The 20469-nt window shown below is 40.9% G+C and overlaps 1 protein-coding gene across 4 annotated transcripts in view; it reads right to left on the minus strand.

The window, feature by feature from the left end:
• Positions 1–3960: 3960 nt before the first annotated feature.
• Positions 3961–20469, minus strand: part of thsd4 (thrombospondin type 1 domain containing 4) — a 52449-nt gene continuing 35940 nt past the window's right edge. For 2 of the 4 annotated variants that reach the window (XM_033611753.2, XM_033611847.2), the window contains 11 exons: positions 16646–16850; positions 13801–13976; positions 13485–13581; positions 12672–12869; positions 12345–12474; positions 11624–11828; positions 10156–10329; positions 8786–8959; positions 8452–8631; positions 6187–6331; positions 3961–5838 (listed from right to left, as the gene is read on the minus strand). In XM_033611753.2, the coding sequence (XP_033467644.1) occupies positions 5696–5838; positions 6187–6331; positions 8452–8631; positions 8786–8959; positions 10156–10329; positions 11624–11828; positions 12345–12474; positions 12672–12869; positions 13485–13581; positions 13801–13976; positions 16646–16850 (1827 nt within the window). In that variant the 3' untranslated portion in view covers positions 3961–5695. The remainder of the gene's footprint in view (positions 5839–6186; positions 6332–8451; positions 8632–8785; positions 8960–10155; positions 10330–11623; positions 11829–12344; positions 12475–12671; positions 12870–13484; positions 13582–13800; positions 13977–16645; positions 16851–20469) is intronic. The other 2 variants (XM_078161479.1, XM_078161476.1) reach the window with 2 other exon arrangements.

Here is a 20469-nt window from a genome sequence, read left to right on the forward strand (position 1 = left end):
CTTCAAGCAAGTGTCAGCCAGGGGCATAAAGTTAGGGGGCCAATATCTCCTTCCCTACTTCCTACCTCCTAATTCTGGCACCCTTGCTCATAGTGTACCCATCTTGGAACTCGACCTTCATTGTGACCTCAACAACATACCTGGAAAGTTTTGTGAGCAGTGGGATGCCAATAGCATCTATCATACTTTCTACCCTCCTACTTCCAGCCCCTTTCTCGGACCACACCCATCTTTTTGTCCACTTTAATTTGTCCACAGACAGACACCTGCCACAGTACGATCTCTGCAGTTGTTCTCGCTGCAATAGGTGTCTCTAGGACTGCATTTTGCCCCGATGACTATTACTTTGTGGTCTAATAAATCATTCAAATATACTGTAGTTTCTATTTATCTCTCTTTTTTATTCTAGTATTGTGTCATTGTTCAACACCTGGGGCATTTACTGTTCTGTTATCTTCTATGATGGTGATGCTGGAGTGCCCAATGACGAGACAGTTTTGGATTGAGACGTGCTGAGTAACTTCAGCAGTTTGTAGATGCAAGCATGGACTTGTAGCTCGATCACACAGGACTAATTCATGTTGCATTAAATTATAAATGAGTTAACAGGGTTAACAGGTTTCTGGTGCTTTGTATTAATGACACTGTGTGTGTCCTTGTATAAAACAGTTGTTCTGGACTTTAATATTCATAAAGCTCTTTGATAAAGTGTCACCAAATGCCCTTATATTCATGAAACTTTTGAACTGTTCTGTTTTTTAGTGCATGTCTGTTGAAATCACTCAAAAACCCAACGAACACAGAAAGTTTCTTAAACTATTTTTGGTATGGTATGGAATGGATGAAAGGACAACCCGAAAACATAATGCCTCTGGCCACAGTATCAGAGGCATAAAAGCAGTTTGCCTAAATATGTTGGGAGAATTTTCTTTAAACTTTTTTTTTTCACTTTAGCTGTCACTTTAGCTATCTTTAAAACTGTTTCATTTATTATCACATTGTGAAATGTAATAAGATTTCATGGGCCATCCACTGCATTCGATCAATGGTGGTTGAAAACTGGGTCCCGAGGCAGACACATAACATAAAATAACTGTAAAAACCTGAGGACTTCTGAGAATAAAGTTCATTTAGGCAAAGGCACAGAAAGATCAATCCAATCAGCTGCAGCGTGCGTCCAGTCAATAACTGATTGATTGACACAGCCACAGATTTCCCCACTGAATATTATCCACCTTCCTTTTTCCACATGAGGAGCCCCTTCAGAAGAGGATGAAGGACAAAGGACGTCCAGACACTGGCCAACCAGGACACGTCCCCCAACAGGTCAGTCCATGAAAATAACAAAAATAGGGCCGAGTTTTGGAGCTCAGGACTTTTACTGGTGCCAACTGAAATGTGGCTGTAGCAGGCCTCCCCAGTATTGTTTTCCCTGTATGTAAATGATAAAGCTCTTCAAATGAAGACTTCTAACTTGGGAGTTAAAGTTGATGATCAGACTGTAGGCAGAGTATTATATGTGCATGACCAAGTTTGGCTTGTTGAAGAAAATGAAGAAAATCTGCAGAGTATGCTGAATACTGTTGTGGAATGGCGCTGGAAAAGGAGATTAGTGGTAAATCTAGACAAACCACAAATAGTACATTTCAGAAGAAAAACAGTGGTGAGAAGTTCAGTTGTTCTTAACTTTGGTTCAGTAGTGTTGTCATGTGCTGACCAGTATAAATATCTTGGCTTGACGCTGGGTGAGCACATGACATTTAAAGAGGCTGTCAGTGTTCTAGCTCAGTCAGTGGGTAGAGCACCAGGATCAGTACTGGACAAAGCTAAACAAAGTGGCAATATGGGATTTCATACTGATACACAACTCTAATATTCATGTGTGTGTCTAACTGTTTGTGATGGTTGGGGCTTCTGCGAACAAACAAGTTGTAACACTGTGCATCACAGAGCGATTCAATCCTTTTTAGACATCCATAAATTTACCTCAGTTTTGGCAGTAAGTGGAGATATGGGATAGGAACCTCCAAACATCAGACACAAATGTCAAATGCTTCGACTTTGGAATAGACTTGTGAAGATGTCTGATCAGAGACTCACTTAAAGGCTATTTAACAGGGACCCCTCCCATGGTTACCCCTGCTAATGAGTTAAATTTTATCTGAACAACTTGTCATTTATTTTCCATAACAGGTTACTTTGTGATATCCATGAGATTGGGAGTCAGATGTTATTTGTATATGATGAATGGTATACATGGTATAAACCAAAATTACAAACTTATCTCATGAAGAAAAGCTCCAATGCAAAGCTTTATGTGAAGTATAATTCAAACAAAAGTCAGAGATCCCTGTGTGCACAGTTAAGCACAGTTAAGCTCAGGAACATTACCCGAAAGACCAGTATGGCACTCCAGAGGACGAAGATATAAGGAATGTACATTACGGTAAAATTACCTCCATTTATGTTGATTTATATTGGTTGGATGACTACTACTACTGGTTTGGACTGATCACTGCAATGCTCTTGTAAACCCATGAAGGTTTGGCACATGTTTGTGTGTACGACACAAAATAAAGAAATCAATCAATATATTTATTGATTAATATTGTATGTAATTTATACTGTATCTTCAATAAACTACTAATCGACCTTGGAAAAAAAGAGTTTTTTTTCCAAGGTCAGGCTGTGGCTCAGAGGCAGAGTGGGTCGTCCACTAATCAGAAGATTGGTTGTTTGATCCCAGGCTCCTCCAGTCTACATGTTGAACTACACTTAGGCGAGATACTGAACCCCAAATTGCTCCCAATGGCTGTTTCATCAGTGTGTGTGAATGGTTACCACCGGTGCCTGAAAGGGTGAATGTGACAGTTACATTTTTCTAAGTGACTATTAAGAGTAAGTAATGGTTATCATTAAGTCTCACATAAATGCAGCATTAACTGATGATGATAAAGTAATCAGATTGTTGACCACAATTAAGATAATCTACCAATCTATATCTCTGCTGATGAGGATGGTGTTGTGGATGAAGGGGAACTCATTCCCCCACTCTCTTCTGACGATGAGATGAGGATGAGTTTGCGGAAGACTGTCTTCATCTACTAAATACAGACAACATGTTTGTAAAGCACAGAACAGACAGTTTTTGTTTAGATTGTCACAGATTTGTGTATTAAATTCAGTGGCAACTTTTCAAGCCTCACTTTTGTCGCCTTAGCTCTCGATGAGTGACACGTGCCTCGTTGTCCCCTCTAAGTGTGTACTGAGATGAGAGTGGAAGATCGCCCCCATCACAGACCACCAGTAGATAAATGTTGTAATGGTAAATGTCTCCAGACAGAAGAAGAAAACACATCTCAAACACACGTTCTCAGATATTGATGAGTCGTCAATAACGGAAAGATCCTTGGTGTATAAGTGAGAGCGGAACAAGAGGCAAAGCTACAGGGACGAGTTCAGGATGAAAATCCTCTTGCTAGTTGTTTTCTGGAGCTTTCACTGCATCTCGGTGAAATAATTTTTACCTACCTCACTACTTTAAAAGATTAATAATTATGACTCCTAGCGAAATAAAACACATATATTTGTAAGTTCTTATTCTGGTATGAGCCTATTCTTTGCAACTACTGATTCATGAAAAATGCTGTGTTTTGTTTGTGCAGTAAGAAATACCATCTTGTTACAAAAAAGGCACTGATATACAAATCAGTACATTGGACCACAAAGTCTGTGTGAGCCAGACAGTCACTAGTAGACCTCTGTCAGCAGATAGTTTCCTGTCCTGAAGATGTAGCAGTGCATATCATAACAAGAGGTGAAAGTCCTGCTGTAAATCTCTATGTTGTGATACCTCATTTGTCCTCTAGATGGATGACTTCAATCAGAGACATCATTTTCTCATCCTCTAGGTGATGTAAAACTGAATCTACTCAGAAATCACACGGGCAAAGTACACTGTAAAGTGTACAAATAATTAGTAATTTTGTTTATTTCAGAAAATCTTTGCTTGTGAAAATCAACTGCTGTAAAATAAGGCAAATACAGATGTTTTATTAGTTGCAATCATATGTTGAATACTGAATTATTCTCGTATTTTAGTTCCACTCTTTTTGATTGTTTTTGCGAAAATCAAGAATCATGCTGTCATGCTGGCTATCAGCACATATTTTTCTCAACCTTTAGAGATCAAATTAATTGCATACTTAAAAACATTAAACATTGACACATATACAGTACTTGTGTATCAGAGGTAAGTTTATAGTGCGTGAAGGGAAAGGATAACATATAATACAAAAATAGTTGAACACTTGAGAGGTACTTTGTGCAGGTTGTGTATGAAACTGGAAAAAAAGGGGGTGATGTGGCAGGAAAGGCTGGTTCATGAACAAGGATTTACTATTAGTGTAAACCTCATACATACTATATCAGATCAATAGCTGTAAAATACTGTCATGATTTATCTTTACAATCAAATATTAATAATATTGCATGGATAATTGAATGTATTTATGATTGGTGAGTTATCAGGGATTGCACAGTTGTGGAATGATAATCTCCCACAGACAAAAAAATCCATATATGCTGTTTGTTTCACCTCTCTAAAAGCATGTTGATTTTTTTTTTTTTTTTTTGGACCATCTGCTTCTACCATCCAGCAGGCTGTGGAATGCCTACATTCAGTTCAGAGGCTGTGATTGGTGGAGAGGCAGCAACGGTTTTAGCCCCACAGCCAAAAAGGGGCCACCGGTGGCCGATAAACCAGTAACCTCCCTGGGGAGCCACTCAAATAAATAAAGAGAGGGCCTTTTTCTCTTCAGTTGCTGGGAGGACTGTCTGAGAACCCTTAAAAAGACCTTTATCATTCACTCTGTCATACATACATATGTACATACATATTACACAGGCTGCATTTACACCTCGTGGCTGTGCAGGCAGGAAAAAAGGTGGTTTGCCACTGCTTAGGCAATCAGAAAAACCTCATATGTGCGACAAAGAATTAACAATGTGTGCTGCATAAAATACACACCATCAGCACCATGGAGGGTTTGAGGCACCATATCTGTTTCATAGGGATGAGTGTTAATTTGTCACTGTCTTCAGCTTGATGAGGTTACACATCTTTGGTCAACAAAGTGGGTGTTAAATAGTTGATTATAGGTGAGAGACTGCATCGACTTCATATGACATCACGCCATAAATCTGAGCATTGAAGTGTAAAGAACCATATTAGAACATATACTTTCTATATATAGTCCAACTTAACCTGTTTACATGTGCTGTCCTCTTCATATCATGTAATCCACAACAGCCATTACTGGTAAAAGACAGCTGCTTGCCTTGAAACAAAAACAGATGAATTCTTTATATCAGACTCGGTGGTTAAAATCCATAAAGTGTTTTGTTAAGTTCCTCAGTTTGCTACTGATCTCTGTCACCCCTCCAGGGCTCCGTTTATCCAGTGATTGGATTCCTGTCCTCTGCTTTTCTTAGGTATTCCTTTCTCCAAACAGCTGCCTCCAAATGAACCAACAGAAATGTTCCTTCTTCAGTTTCCATCCTTGGCAGTCCAAACAAGTGTCCATTTTAGCCAAGGTCAAGCTGGTTCACTCCCCTGGCTGGCCCAGGAACAGAGTGCCTGCAGTGGGTATTGAGTCTGGCCCAACATGGAGCTGAGGGACCCTGGCAGAGAGTGCTAGCTGCGGCCCCGGTGAACTGAATGTCTGTGGGTCACTCGTGAACACGAAGCACAGCACGTCATCTTGTAGTAATCGTACACGCATAGGCGAGCCTGGACCACCACGTTGCAGTTGAAGTATTTGTCCCTGCAGTTCTCATCTGAAACAAAAAGAGGGGTTGAGCTTATATGTCTTCCAGCAAATAATATGACCCGTATTTAAGAGCTGACTAAGAACACATGACAATAGACCCTGGGTAAAGTTTTGCACGAGAATGGGAGAGTTCCCAACATTTAAAGCTCCTCAGTGCTGCTTGAACTTTAATGTTTGGGGTTCAGTGCCTTACTTTGTTTCCATTTCAAGAATTCAGAGATGGCACAGTACCCATCCATTCCTCATGCCAAGAGTTCCCCAGCTGAGCGTTACAGTCATAATAATGATCCCTGTGCCCCTGAGGATGCCAGAATCATTCGGAGAAGTCAGTAATATTCCAGATAACATCACTGACCTATTGTAGGTATGCAGGGCTCTGGGTTGCAGTCCTCCTTCTCTGCTGGTCTCAGCTGCTCGTCACAGCCCTCGCTGGACAGCATGTCATCAGACAGGCAGCGCACCTCCCGCACGCGGAACCCTCCCTCACATGTTTTCGAGCACTGAAAGGACAGGGGTCAGTGACAGCAGTCAGTCCCAGGTTAATAAAACTCCACCTTAAAGTTGGTCTACTGCTGACACTTTACAAAAGTTGTGATCTGAACCTTTTTAAGGCCTGGAAATGTATGTTCTCAATTAGCTCCTTAAAGGAACACCTCACTCCAACGAGCATCTGTATATTTATGTGTTACGTTATGTTGACTTTGTAAAAAAGAACGTTGTTTTCCCTCCCACGCCTCCAGGGTGAACGAAGAATCCAACAACAGAGAGAATTCTTGAAGCACTATAGTCATAGGGGTCCAGGTTAAACAGCAGCAAAACTATATCAAAACATCTCTTTACAAACTGTCACACAAATCATGCAGTATAATCCAGGTCTTATTTATGCAGCTGTAGGCTAAGTAATTCCCAAACATACAACCCTTTCTGATGGGAACTTAATTAAAAGTGAAACTTATCTATGCTTTCTTTGTAAATGACCTTCTTCATGCTCTGTTATAGTCATATAATCTGCTTTTATTGTGTAAGTTAGATTGTAAAGGCAGGCGCTCTTATTTTGAAAGGGTTTGTTGCCGGTAGTAGGAGAGAAACCGAACAACTGTTGCACACAGCGTAAATGCATCTCCACACCGAGAGTAAAGTTTAGCACCCGGCTGATAAGGGCACAAGGTTTGTCTGCATTTTATTTCATATTGTGTTTAATATTGTGTTGCTTTATAATTCTATTATAATACTTCTCTCGCTACACACCGGTTAGTCCAATGTGACTATAGCTTGTTATGCTAAGGAAGAAATGTAATATTATGTTTTTCTTTTGTTTAATTCTAGCTCTTACGGTGCATTCATTGTATGTTTGGAGCTACAGCCAGACCATTAATCAGCCGGGGATGCAACACTCTTGACAAAAAAGTGATTTTGCCTCACTGAACACAGGAGCTGTTGGTCTAATGCTGCCTCAATCAGTAGTTTATTTTCTTTTATTGTGTGATTTTGGTGAATCCTAACTTACCCTTTAAAACACCAAAGTCACACAATAACAAATGAACTAACTGAGTGAGGCAGCATTAGACCAACAGCTCCTATGTTCAGCGAAGTAAAATTACTCAATGGACTCTGGCTTTGGAGAGAGCATAGATAAGTTTCACTTTCACTTCAGTTCCCTGTCAGAGAGGACTGTCGGTTAAGGATATATCGAGTATACAGTTGGATAATTGAGACTTTGCTTATACAGTACGAGTCGTGTGACAGTTTTTAAACATTTGTTTTGAAATAGTTTTGCTATTGTTTAATGCAGTCACCTACAACATTTTTAGATTCTGCATTTACTGTGGAGGCATGTGTGAAAAACACAGTGATGGGACTCAGTATAGACAATGTAGTATTTTCTGCCAAAAGTATTTTTAGTTATTTCACAAGACTTCGTGGTCTTCTCAGTGGTTTGAAGTGGGTGGGGCCCAGTTGGAAACAAGGTTAAGTTCATGTACTTCAGTGCACCAATCAGTGCACCAATCAGTGCAGAGTTTAGAAACATTTGAATTGAAATCTTTACAAGTTGACGGGTTGTGTGTTCACTATCAATCAAATCTGATCGCCACACAGTTGCAAAGAGGCCGATTAATACTGTTTTGTTCTGCACGTTTCCAATATAATGAATAATATTCTTTGTTCCAGAGAAATACTTTGTTTTCAGGGGGTTTAAATGCGGCCGTTCATACATTGTTAATATAAGTACAAAGCAAAGAAGGATTTTTACCCTTTTTCCTCAGGTATCATCACTACTCACCAGAGTGTGGTGAAGGTGAAAATAATACACAAGAGATTTCAAATGCAATACAAAATGATTTCTTCAAGGAGACCATGAAAATATGCATACTACTCTTTGTTATATCCTGTTCTGACAGATCACAGGCTGACCGTTTAAATGTGATTCACTGTGATTGACCCATTTCCTGTGTCTGCAACTTCAATTTATACTACAATATATTAAAATTTTAAGTGATTTCTTCCCAGCAGCTACTCAGATTATCAGCCTTGGCTATTAATCAGTAAGTAAGAGTAGAAGGCCTAAAGGCTTAGAGCATCTGAACAGCAAAAGAGTAGAGGGGGTTCATATCTTACTCACAGCACTCCAGTCGGTGTGGTACCACTTTGCTCCACAGGCTTTGAGGTTGCAGCTCTGCTGGCTGAGGGGCCGATCCAGAGAGGAGCACTCATACGGAGGCATGACGGTGAATCCTTCATCTGACTTTATCAGACAAACCACGGACCTCTGCTGGCTGCCTGGGCCACACTCTGCAGAGCACTGGGTCACATGCAGTGCAACAATAGCATAGATCATATGGATTCAATTACACACTGCAAACATGTCAATGTACAATCACTGTAAAATCTCAGATATTTAGCTGCGCCAGACAACTTCCTATTGAGCCCTGCGTGAGCTCCTGTCATTCTCTTACCTGGCTCCAGGGGCCTGTGAACCACTCGATGCGATTCTCACAGGGGCCGTTGTTGCAGACCTGAGAGTCTGCCGGCCGCTCGTTGCCACACCCCTCAAGAGGAAGGCTGCTGATGTGGTTGGTCAGGCAGAGAACTCCCCGAGTACGTACACCCATCCCACATTCAGCTGAGCACTGTGGAGTAAACACTTTGTTTCATCAACTTATGTCCATTTAAAAACATCACTGTGTGCTTTAATTTTGTGAAGCCTAAAATACTGGGCTCTGACCTGATATAAGTTTACATCCATGTCTGTCCAGACTCATGTGTAGCCATGACAGTTGACAATGCTTCAAATATGGAAATTTGCTGAAAAGAAGCTTCGTATTTTAAAATATGGATGCTTCACACACATTGTCAACGCAGCAGCACGGCAATCTATACTATCAGCACAGTTTCAAGATGGACACCCAAGGTTAGTGTCACCAATTTATTGTCCTTCTGTTCTTGAGTTGTTGAATAATGGCCAGAAAAGTGTTTTTACAGAACATTATGACATCACAGTGACGGTGACCTTTGACATTCTGGATATAAAATGTCATCACTTCATCATTTTATCCTTTTAGATGTTTGTGTGAATGTTTGTCAAAATTAGATAATGAATCCTTGAGTTATGACCTTGACCTTGACAATGACCTTGACTTTGATACCAAAATTTAGCCACTTCATCCTTGGGTCAAAATGGGTGTTTATTAATTTACAATACACATATTGTGAGCAGAAAATATATGACTAAAATTCAGTTTTGCCTGCTTTTCAACACTTCATATGTCCCCTAACTTTGCAGTTCATGGCCCTCAAATCTGAAGTGAATTAGGTTAAATAATATTTCATTTTCTCTCGTCACATCGATTGCCATAATGCTTTGCAGTTAAATGGCTCATCAGATCTGCAGTGCTATAAAACAAAAATATATGTTCATTTATGTTCTCTCCTGTTTACCATGGCCATTTAATCTTACCTGAACACAGGAAAAACCTCTCAGCATCACTTTATCATCTATATTTAGTCATTCTAATATTCTCTTCCTTATGAACTCTTATGTTACTCATTTCCTCAATGTTTCCTTCATGATCATTCTACAATAAGGGTAACAGATTCTCTGCTGTAGCTTTGACTCCTGAACTCCTACTAGCTAATCACTCTTGTCAGTGAAGGTTAATCTACTGCTGCTGTCTTTGTAGCCATCAGGATCTATATTAAAACATCAATATATCATCTGCATTTCAAAACAGCTGCTGGACGTATAAAAACAGATCTATACAATGACTACCACTGTTATTAGAAATGAAAGAAAGTTACTCTGTCTCCCACTGACTCCACCACCCACCTTGTTGCCCCACTCGGTGTAGAACCAGCTCTTGGCACAGGATCCCATGTCGCAGTTCTCTACATCGATGGGCCGCAGATTCATGTTGCACTCCTCATCAGGAACAAAGTCGCCCACGTTGCTGACACAGCGGACCTCTCGTGACCTCTGACCCAGCCCACACGGCACTGAACACTGTGGAGACACAGGTCACGTGGTAAACACTGTACTGTGGAGGTAAACACTGCTGGGAAGACTGGATTGCTCTTGAGCTGTATTGAGTGCACCAGTGTCTCCATAAGAACTGGAGTCAGTTTCCTAGGTGGGCTGCTCTCTTCTTATGAGCAGTGTTTTGGAGGATTACTGTATATCTTCTCAAAGAGGACATATAGTGTTTACTCCTACATACCATGTACTCAGTGCCTGAATGCTCACTTTGTTTACAGACTTCACTAACTTTAAAAGTGTAGATTTATATTTTGGGCGATAACACACTTTTGAGCTTTGAGGGTAAACAACAATAGTAAACTTGTGGGCCAGACAGCTGAACAATGAGCTGAAACTCACTATAAAGCTCCCTAAAGCCGAGGGGAGCTTCAGATTCAAGTGATAATCCTCTGTGGGTTCATCACAATGAGTGGTCACATTGTTACATTGTTTTCACCTTGTCACTGGATACATTGTTATCATAAAAATATAAATCACAGCTATTTTAAGCTGTGCAAACACCAACGTGTAACAATGACAAGCTGTGGATTTAAGGGGAATGTGCGTATAAATATGTCTTGACTAAGCACAGTGGTTTCCTTGAGTCCTCAAGTTGAAGGTCTTAAGGAAACCAGCTTAGACTCCAGTGGTTCCCATGCACGGCCAAGAAATAGTTTCACATATGACCCCTCCTTAAACCACATCTTGTCAATTTTACACCAGCACTGCACGCTAACGGTCTCCTGGCTCCTGCTTCATGTTTATCATCTTAATCAAAGTAAGCATTTCTCCCCAAACGCTGAACTTTTCTTAAAATACAAGTTGATATAAGTGTCAAAGAAAAAACTGGTAAAGTAATGATATCATGGATACAGTCTTAAACATGCACAGAACTTTCTGTCAAACCTCACCTATTTTTAAAAGCTGTGTATCATTAAACATGTTGTTGAACGCTAAATGTAGAGACACGACAGACAGGTGCAATTTAGGCTGCAAGTTTCATATTATTTATTGTCATAAGCACAACAACTACAGAGAAGCAGCTGCTGGCAATGAAAATAATAGATTTCAGGCTTCCTCCAAAAATGCTCAGTAAATATGTATGATAAAAATCACACAAGTAAAATAGTGATGTGAATAAACTGTGTATAAATAGGGATGCAGTAAATGTATTAAGAAGTATTAAATATAGTTATACATAGATGTAAAGAGGTGTAAAAAAAGAGTAAATAAAAGTATAAAATGTAATGCAGTCACATTGCGACTGACAGCTGCCACTCACAGCGGTCCACTCGGAGCGTATCTGCCACTCACTGCAGATCTTCAGCTGGCAGGTGCTGGCAATTTCAGGTCGTTCCAAGTGTCGACAGCGGCTGGTGTGCACATTGAGGGTGCGGTTGGCATAAATCTGGCGACACAGGACCTGCCGGTGTTGCATGCCCAGGCCACAGGTCTTACTGCATTCTGACCACTCTCCAATATCCCAGCTGCGCGGGTGAAAGTCACACAAGAGCTTGGAGTTAGGATGGTATCCTGGGCAGTGTGTCTTATATGCATTTATGTACAGTATGTATATTATATAAATGTTGCTGTTTATACAAAGATCTGAAGACATGTTTTGACCTCATATGAGAATGTGGCTGTGTAAGGTCCCCTCTGGAAATTTTGTATCTTTACATTTTGAAATGAGTAGTCTGAGTAATAATGGTTTAGAAAAGTTATATGTTCCATATATAAGTCAAAACTTCTAAGGAGATAAACACAAAACAGATGTTAACATACTCCGCACACTGGCTGTGTAAGAAATCAGGTACACTAAGTCAAAATTAGTCCTGCCAGCAAATCACACAGCTTTTCTAACTTTCAAAAATGTATAGGTATCATTACACAACATTGGCGTGTATGCTATTTAGTGAACTTGCTCTTTGAGTGGAGAGTCTTTTCAAATTAGCAGTGTTCAGCAGTGTGCACGAGTGTGACAACAGTAAAGCGAGGTCTCTCACAAGGCTGGGCAGGGCTGCAGGTTGCAGGCCTCTTCCTGCGGAGTCGGTCTGGTGCTGCTGTCACACAAAGCATCTGACACCTGGCCGTGGTTCAGCCGGGAGACGCAGTGAAAAACGGAGTGTCTGAATCCTAAAATGCACACAGCAATCTTTTATGTAAGCACTGCATCCTACATATGAAATAGAAGAAAATATACTGTAAAAAAAAAAAAAAAAAAAAGTTGCACATAAACTACGAAATGTTACCTGGAGTCATCCTCTGTGTTTTTTTTGTTTTTATAAATGTGTAAACACCTAAAAAGCTAAAAAAGAAATATTCTTACTGACCTTTACCACAGGAGGCGCTACACTCTGTAGTTCCAGCCAGTTTCCAGTTGTACTCTCTCTCGCGTCTGGGTGGCTGTACGACGGGAACCTGGTTGTCTGGGAGACGAGGAGGGTTCCAAACTCCACCTGCTGGATTGAAGTTTTCTTTGTGAGTGTTGCCGTGATGGTCGTATCCACCCTGTCCATTCACAGCGTTCTCTAAGATACAAACATTATAAATGTTTAAACTGCACAGATTTTAAAAAGTTAAGAGTAAAACTACATAGTTACCTGCATTTTAAGTGCCAACAGGTTGGTGAACACGGGTAAATAGTTGGCGCCAGAGTAGGATGAGTGCTAGCAAGCTAGCCCCCAACTTTAAGGCTACTTTAAAGTAAAATTCTAAATGGAACTGCAAGGGCTGCAAACCTCGCTGTGTGGTGTTTGCAGTGAAATTACCTGCACATCTTTCGGAGTAGGGTATTGTACAAGGTGAAGTTAGCATGCACGCTTGTGTTTATTTGCCGTGCTGTTCACAGTACAAGCAGCTATAGCCACCAGCTAACACAGTTGTGCTGCTAGGGAAAAATGTATGACCAGGTTTTGGCCTCGTTTCTGCATGTTAGTTACTTAATACCTGAATTAAAGGAGCAATCTGATAGATTTGGTGTGCTGACCCATATCATTCCCTGCTTTTTTTCCGTGCCTGAACAATAGACTCGAGTCATTGTGGTGAATGGATGGGTAGAGTGAAATAAGATATATGAGGGTTATTAAATGCTTGGTTGGTTGGGTGGGTGTTTGAATAGATGGGTATGTGTAGGGCTCATTTACCTTCTGGTCTGTGGTTTGGTTGCTGAGGGCCGACTGGTTTCTCAGAGGGTAAAATGTACTCGTAGTGGACACCAGGGTTTGGCTGCTGGAAGATCATCTGAGGCAAAGAAGAGACTCAGTAAGAATCAAAAAATAATGCTGTTCACCTTCAAATATTTTAAGAGTGTCCTTCGAAGATGATATCTGCTCTGAAAAGTGATCGTGCAATGACAAACCTTAGTTTCTTCAGTCAAACTTCAGCTTGTCAGTATGAATAAAAGGGAAGGAGGGTCACTACTGTCAGTATTTGGAGGACCAACTTAATTTTGTTACTTACATAAACATCCAAGATCTCATTGGTGGGCCCTTCAGCGAGAAGAGACTCCCCAGCTGTGCTTCTGATTTCGTTGGGCCGGCGGTAGGTGAACATGGTCCCCCCTCCTTCGTACTTCCCTGGTCGGTCAATAGCCCAGTTTCCATTAATGATGGATCGCCCCGATCGGCTTCGGAGAGCTGGAGACAGAGAGAACAACCACACCATCACCACTGACAACCCTGAGCTCAAACGAAAAGGAAAATACTGCCACAACCACTTCCACATAATTATTGTTTAATGTAAAACCATTTTAGGCATTATGAGAGCTGTAGTTTAAAAAAAAGAAAACTCTGACACTGACTTTCTCCACCCAAAAAAGTAATTATAGCTAACGGAATAAATGCCCTCACGTGCACATTCAAAGAAATGTCCGTTATAAACGTGACAATCTGTTTGTGCTGGCAAATCTTTCATGCAAATCCTGAAACAAAATCCTCCAAAATGTTTTCCACTGATTTCATGGATTAAGTACAAGAGGCCATTAGAAAAGCATTAGAGGTGTAACATTAGACAGGCTTGTAAAAGAGTGTTTGGACAACTAAAAGCACACTAGAGATGCACAGTGTAGAACAGAGGCCTATTGAGGGAAAATCAGGGACGTGGTGGGGATACAGTTGGTGGCTCCTGCTAGATTCCTGCCCCTGTCTCATATTCCTGTTTGCATTTTAAAACCCAAATATCCAATATTCGGAAAGATGCTGATGGCTGGAGTTTTGTGTCCTTCTCATCGATTAAAGAAATACTTCACCCTATGAATAACCATTTGTATTTCAGTTACTCACCTGAGAAGACTTTTTTTGGCATACCTCAGATAAAGAATCCAAAAATGGAGAAAATTCTTGATGAATTGATGTCATAGGCAACCTTCATTAACAACAGCAAAACTATATCAAAATATCTGTCTACAAACTCTTACACAACTCATGCAGTATAATCCAGGTCTCATTTATTTAGTCATATGATCAGTACCCTCCCAACGGACAGCGAACTGAACTAAAAGTGAAACGTATCTATGCTGTCTTTAAAGCCAGACACCATTACCAAAACCAGTAAATTTTACCTCGCTGAGCAATATGGAGTCTGGCTTTAAAGAGAGCACAGGTAAGTTTCACTTTCAGTTTAGTTCACTGTTGGAAAGGGTTGTCTGTTATGAAAGTCCTGAGACTTGAATTATACTGCATGAGTTGTGTGAAAATAAACAAATGTGTTTTGGATTCTTCGTTCACCCGAGGCATTCAAGAAAAACAGTTTTCTTCAGGAATTCAACATACCTAGGGGTTAGTAACTGATACACAAATGGTCATTTGGGGTTGAAGTATTCCTTTAAATTGTGAAAGTGAAAGGAACATAACTCAAGTGTCTTTGCGTGTAAATAAATGGTGAGCTCATATTAAATAAAGCACAGCACACTTGGCATCCAAGTAGATGGGATTTGAAAAGCAGCCACTGAATCCATCCTTGGAATGTTTCTTGTCCATTTTTTTACAGAGTGGTGAAATTCCTCACTTTAATTAAAAAGGATGGTGAGGCTTGAGGGGTAAGATCCTCTAATGAAAGCATATTTATGCACTTTCCTCAGGGGAAGTGGCCTCGGAGGGGGGATCGGGGCCGTTCCCCACTTCCTCCGAACCTCCTGCTGAGTTGGGGCATGGCTCTCATTAAACAATGTCTGACATTCCAACAGTCACTTCTGAAAATAACCCAGTAGTGTGCCCCTCTGTCGCACCTCCATAAAGGCGGCAATTATCTGCGTACTGTGTTTCACTCAGAGGCTCCTATGAAAGGCTGAACATAGACTGCATGCTGGAGAAATACTGAAAAAGTGACACCGCCCCCTGGTTGATCTGCCTTTCCTAATCAGACAAATCTAATTAATTTTACGAGCTGCTGCTGCTGCCTGCTGCTGCTTGCACAGCTGGAAGCAGCAGAATTGTAAAATGTCAACTTATCACATACATTTATCATTTCATCTTTTCTACCATGACCCACCATGAACTTTTTTTCCAATGGCGTCATCATTTTAATCAGTAACATAACACTACATGTGGTGGGTGGATGATCCCATTCCTTCTACATGTGTTTTGAGGTGGCATAAGGGCAAAGCTCTGCAACTGATGAAACTGTAAATCTGGATGAACAACTGGAACTCTCTACTTGCCGAGAGGCAGCTGTGACAGAACACAAGCAAAGCCTCATATTAAAAAACCTTTTTGAGCTGATCCAAGATTTACCAGCTCAGAGCAGAGAACAGACATGGGATAGCAGTCAATACCAATGCGTCAGTGATCAAAACTCGAACTGCTCCGACCATTTTGCATCAAAGACTAGAAAACATGTTGTCAGACAAACGAATACATGTCAAAACAGTATTATTATAGTATGATTTTAACACCCTGATGTGCTGCTAAGAAACAGCTCTGTTGGTTTTTCCCCCAAATGTAGTTCACTCAGCCAACTCATGTGGACTGGGTTATTAGAATGCGAATGCAAAATATGTACAGCATCGATATTTGGCGTCCAGGCTCTGACCTCATCACTCCCTAGAAGAAAACTTGGCGTCAGCACAGGAGGGAGTGGAGAGTGTCGATGATTGCTTCCCCCCTTGGGAAGGTAGATTCAGAGCTTACCAGGTGGAGGCTGGGCTTTTGAAATGCTGTATGACCAGCGGCAGTAGAATCAGCAAGTGGTGACAGAGCTTCCAGGTGAGTTATGTGGCAGAGTGAGCAGAGCACTGACATCTTAAGTGTATCAAGTGCAATGGATATATATTTTGCAGTATCAATGTGATCAGTATGTTTTTTCCTACCTAGATAGTTTCTGCTCTTCACCATTTCTGTGACGTTGATCTTGGTGGCTCCCTCTGGGATCTCCACTATCTTGTGGTAGCCGATCTTGGACAAACTGTGTTTAAACACTCCAGAGACGAGCCTGCAGGTTGTGTTGTCGCCTCCGCACACACCGCATTTGTCCATCACCTTTCCTGATCCGAGATAGTCATCGCAGCCTAGACTCTGAGACAGAGGAGGAAAAGCAGTTTAACGAAGATGTGAGGAGTGACAAACATTATCGAAGGAAATGGCTGAGGTATTACAGTAAAAGTGTGTTCAATAAAACTGCCGTTTACTGGGAACCATGCCCATTTTCAAAATGTATACATGCTATTCTTATGGTCTAGGTCCAAAAATATTAGAAGATACGAACAACTCTCCTAAATCCAAAAACAAGGATGATAAAACTCAAATTTTTGATGTCATAGGATACAAAGTCTGGAGATGCTCTATAGACAAATAATATGATGATAAATGTGGCATCTGCAAACAATCCTCATTTCATATTCCACCCCAATATGACCTGGGTTCAGACACCTTGCCCCTTGAGTGTATGACATGGAGAGATGCCAAGACAAGAAACTTCTCTGAGCTGGAAATGGAAATGCAGGTCCAGTTTAACCAACTGGTTCTATTTGGCAGCCTCAAAAGTGGCATCAAATGAAGTTAGAAAAATGCAGTATGGAAAAGAAAAACACTGCTGTGGTTGAAAGCCATGCAGTGGACATTCGAACTCCAGCTGAGCCGACCTATAGCTGACATGTATTAATAATATTACCCTATACGTTATATAGTATTGATATTGTTATAATTGAGGAGCATGTGGTCGTGTGTGTTAGGTCAGGTTCCATTTCGGGCTTAACAAGTGGCGAAGGAGACGCAGACGCACAACCTGTGTCCGAGCCAGACACCAGTAAAAATTTAATAACCCCCTAGGCTATTTGTATTTAAATATGCTCACTGTCACCAGGTTTATTTATTTATTTTGAATTATGTGTTAATGATAATTGATCTAAACATGCTGTGGTTTGTCAGTGTTAAAAAGAAGAGAAAAGTTTATATAAATATAATAAATATAATATATTATTAGTGAGAGCGCACGTCCATGTGTACATTTCTAAGTGGTTAGTATGTGGCTGCAAATACGTAGATGCCAGTCAGAATCTGGTCTAATAGCAATTCTCCAGCTCAGCCAGATTTAAAATGCTGCACAGCAAGTCTACACTAACTCAAACTTCTCTCTGCTGTCATTCACATTGATAAATGCCGAGCCTGGCATGGAAATGACCGTACGCCCAGTTGTCTGTCGTGTGTTCACTGCATAAATTAAAGTAGCTGAGACCACCCAGGGGAAGGTTCTGAGTATATGGGTACATTTTGTGTTTCAGAACTGAGAACACTACAACAGACTAAAGCTCATTTGGGTATAAAAAAAGAAAACAAATATTCTGTGGGTTCACAAAATCAGGCTCACATTCATTGTTTATGGAGCAGCCCCAGACTTTCTACCCTATGGCATCACAAGTCTGAGATTTACTTCCCTGGTCTCTGGCTTTGAGAGAAAGCAGCTCATGTTCATAAATATTCACTGAACTTTCCGAGGCCATGGGAATAACATATTTGAATTCTTAATTTAAGTGAATAATGGGTTGTGTACATATACATAAGCTATACTTAGTCAAATAGAAAGACCAAATTAGGCATAAAAGATTACATTTACAAAGCTGAGCCAAGTCGTACCTGTAAAATGAACTCAATAAACTCAAACAAATAATAGTGATTAGCAGGGATCTTGTTACTTCCCAGAGGGCATCTTTTTGGCATGACTGTCTTTGAACTGAGCCCAGAAATTTTTTTCTAAGTCTCTAGGGTGTGAGTTTTCTGTGTCACATTGATGGTAAAAAATACAGGAAACCTGGGCACAGTAAAAATAGAACAGTTAACATCAGCAGTCCATAAATTCACTTAAAGCAGCAGTAAAAGCAACCTCACTGTGCAAACAGGTGGTGGAGCAGCGAAAACTGGTCCCAGTGAGCTACCGTACACTTAAACACACAAGGCTGTGGTTACGGTGAGGCCCAAACAGACCACAGTCACCAATAAGGAAACCAACAGAATGGGCATCGCGGGGGGGCAGACATAATCATACAAAGACTTTCTGGGATTGGCCACTAGCCAATCTCTGGGCCTTTGAGTCATTTTGCAGCTCTCATATGGCGACCATATGTATTCCCTGATTGAAGCTGACATACTCCTCTTGCTCTGTCTTGTCATGCAAACATATTTGCCTCAGAGCTATGAATGTTGCTCCCAACATTCGTTACAAAAACAAGTTAAATATGGTAACTTCCTAAGCATGTAGACCGCTGTGAGTTTACATGCAGTCATGATGACTTAACTAAAGATGAATGACATCATCAAATGGACAGGATGTGTGAAATAAGTCATAACAATTGTGGTCATCTCCTTGAAGGTTTAGCTGTACTAGAGCAGCCACTCTAAGTCCACAGATGGAAGGACAGAGAGCAAGGAGAGGACAAGGAGGTACAGTAAAAGGATGAAAAGAGGCATAATGGGAGGAATAGCAGGAGAGATGGAGGTAAAAACGGTGGGCTGTGGCAGCTGAGGTGAACTCAAGAGGAGAGTCTGGCACTCGTCCACTCGTAGCAGCTCGCTGTGTTCTGGGCCAAAACACCACCTGAGCCAAAACAAACATGAAGTGCCTCCTTCCACACAGGAAATAAGTGATGAGAGAAAAGAACAGCAAACTAAGAGAGCGAGCTGGGGGGGGGGGAATGAAATAAAACTACCAAACGCTTCTGTGGTCAGTGTGGAATTAGGTTGCAGTGCAGCATGGGGCTGAATAAAGTCGGGATAAAAATCACTAAACACAACATGATAACATTCAAAGAAAAACTGCTGCATTTCATGATCTCACTTTACAGATCTGTGAATATAAAGCAACTCAGAATAATACAGGATAGTGATAAAGACGTACATAATACGTGGTAAAACACATTTTGGGACGTTTTGACAAGCTCCACTAAGTCTGCCGTGGAAAAACAAATAAAAATGCAGTCGAGGAGGACTGTTAGTGACATGACTACCAATGAATATCTCCTCCATGTCTCCATTTTCACCATAAATCCCTTCAAACTAAAACAACACAATTACAGCAGCTAGGCAGCCTTTGCCTGAAAAAGGGAAAAATGTTCCTCTCATAAAAAAAGACACTGACAAGGGGAGAGGTTATCTGCGGCCATTTCGATGAGAAAATGTCTGAATCAAAACATGTTATTATAAGAGTGGAGAATGAACAGTGAAATTCAGTGACCCCAAATCTGAATTGTCAATGTGATATCATATGACTGTGGATTTAAAAACACAAAGGGTTTACGTTCTTCTTACAAGGGAAGAGCCAAGAGGTTTTATGCCTAGAACATGGGAAGCATGAGAGAGACAATTTGATATCTAGTGATTTGGACAGTTGCACCATTAAAATCACTAAACTGTCAAGACAAACTCTGCGCACAACACTAACATCCTAATCTGTCCCTAAATAATCCCCCAAATTGTCACATCTGCCCTCCAGGCTGCCTCTGACAAATGTGACCTTGACTGTGAACCCATCAAAATGAGGTGTCGCTGGTTGTCAGGACAAATGAACGCAGCCACGGCTCGGCGAAAAGCCTCGCCAACTCTTCCCAGAAGAAATGAAACAGAGATCTTGTTGCAGTTGATGAACGAGGAGGCAGCTTTGGAATCCTGGTCTAGTTTCTTCGCTCAGAGACCACGTTAAAGC

This window comes from Epinephelus lanceolatus, chromosome 2, assembly GCF_041903045.1.
Source record: "Epinephelus lanceolatus isolate andai-2023 chromosome 2, ASM4190304v1, whole genome shotgun sequence".
Taxonomy (NCBI): domain Eukaryota; kingdom Metazoa; phylum Chordata; class Actinopteri; order Perciformes; family Serranidae; genus Epinephelus; species Epinephelus lanceolatus.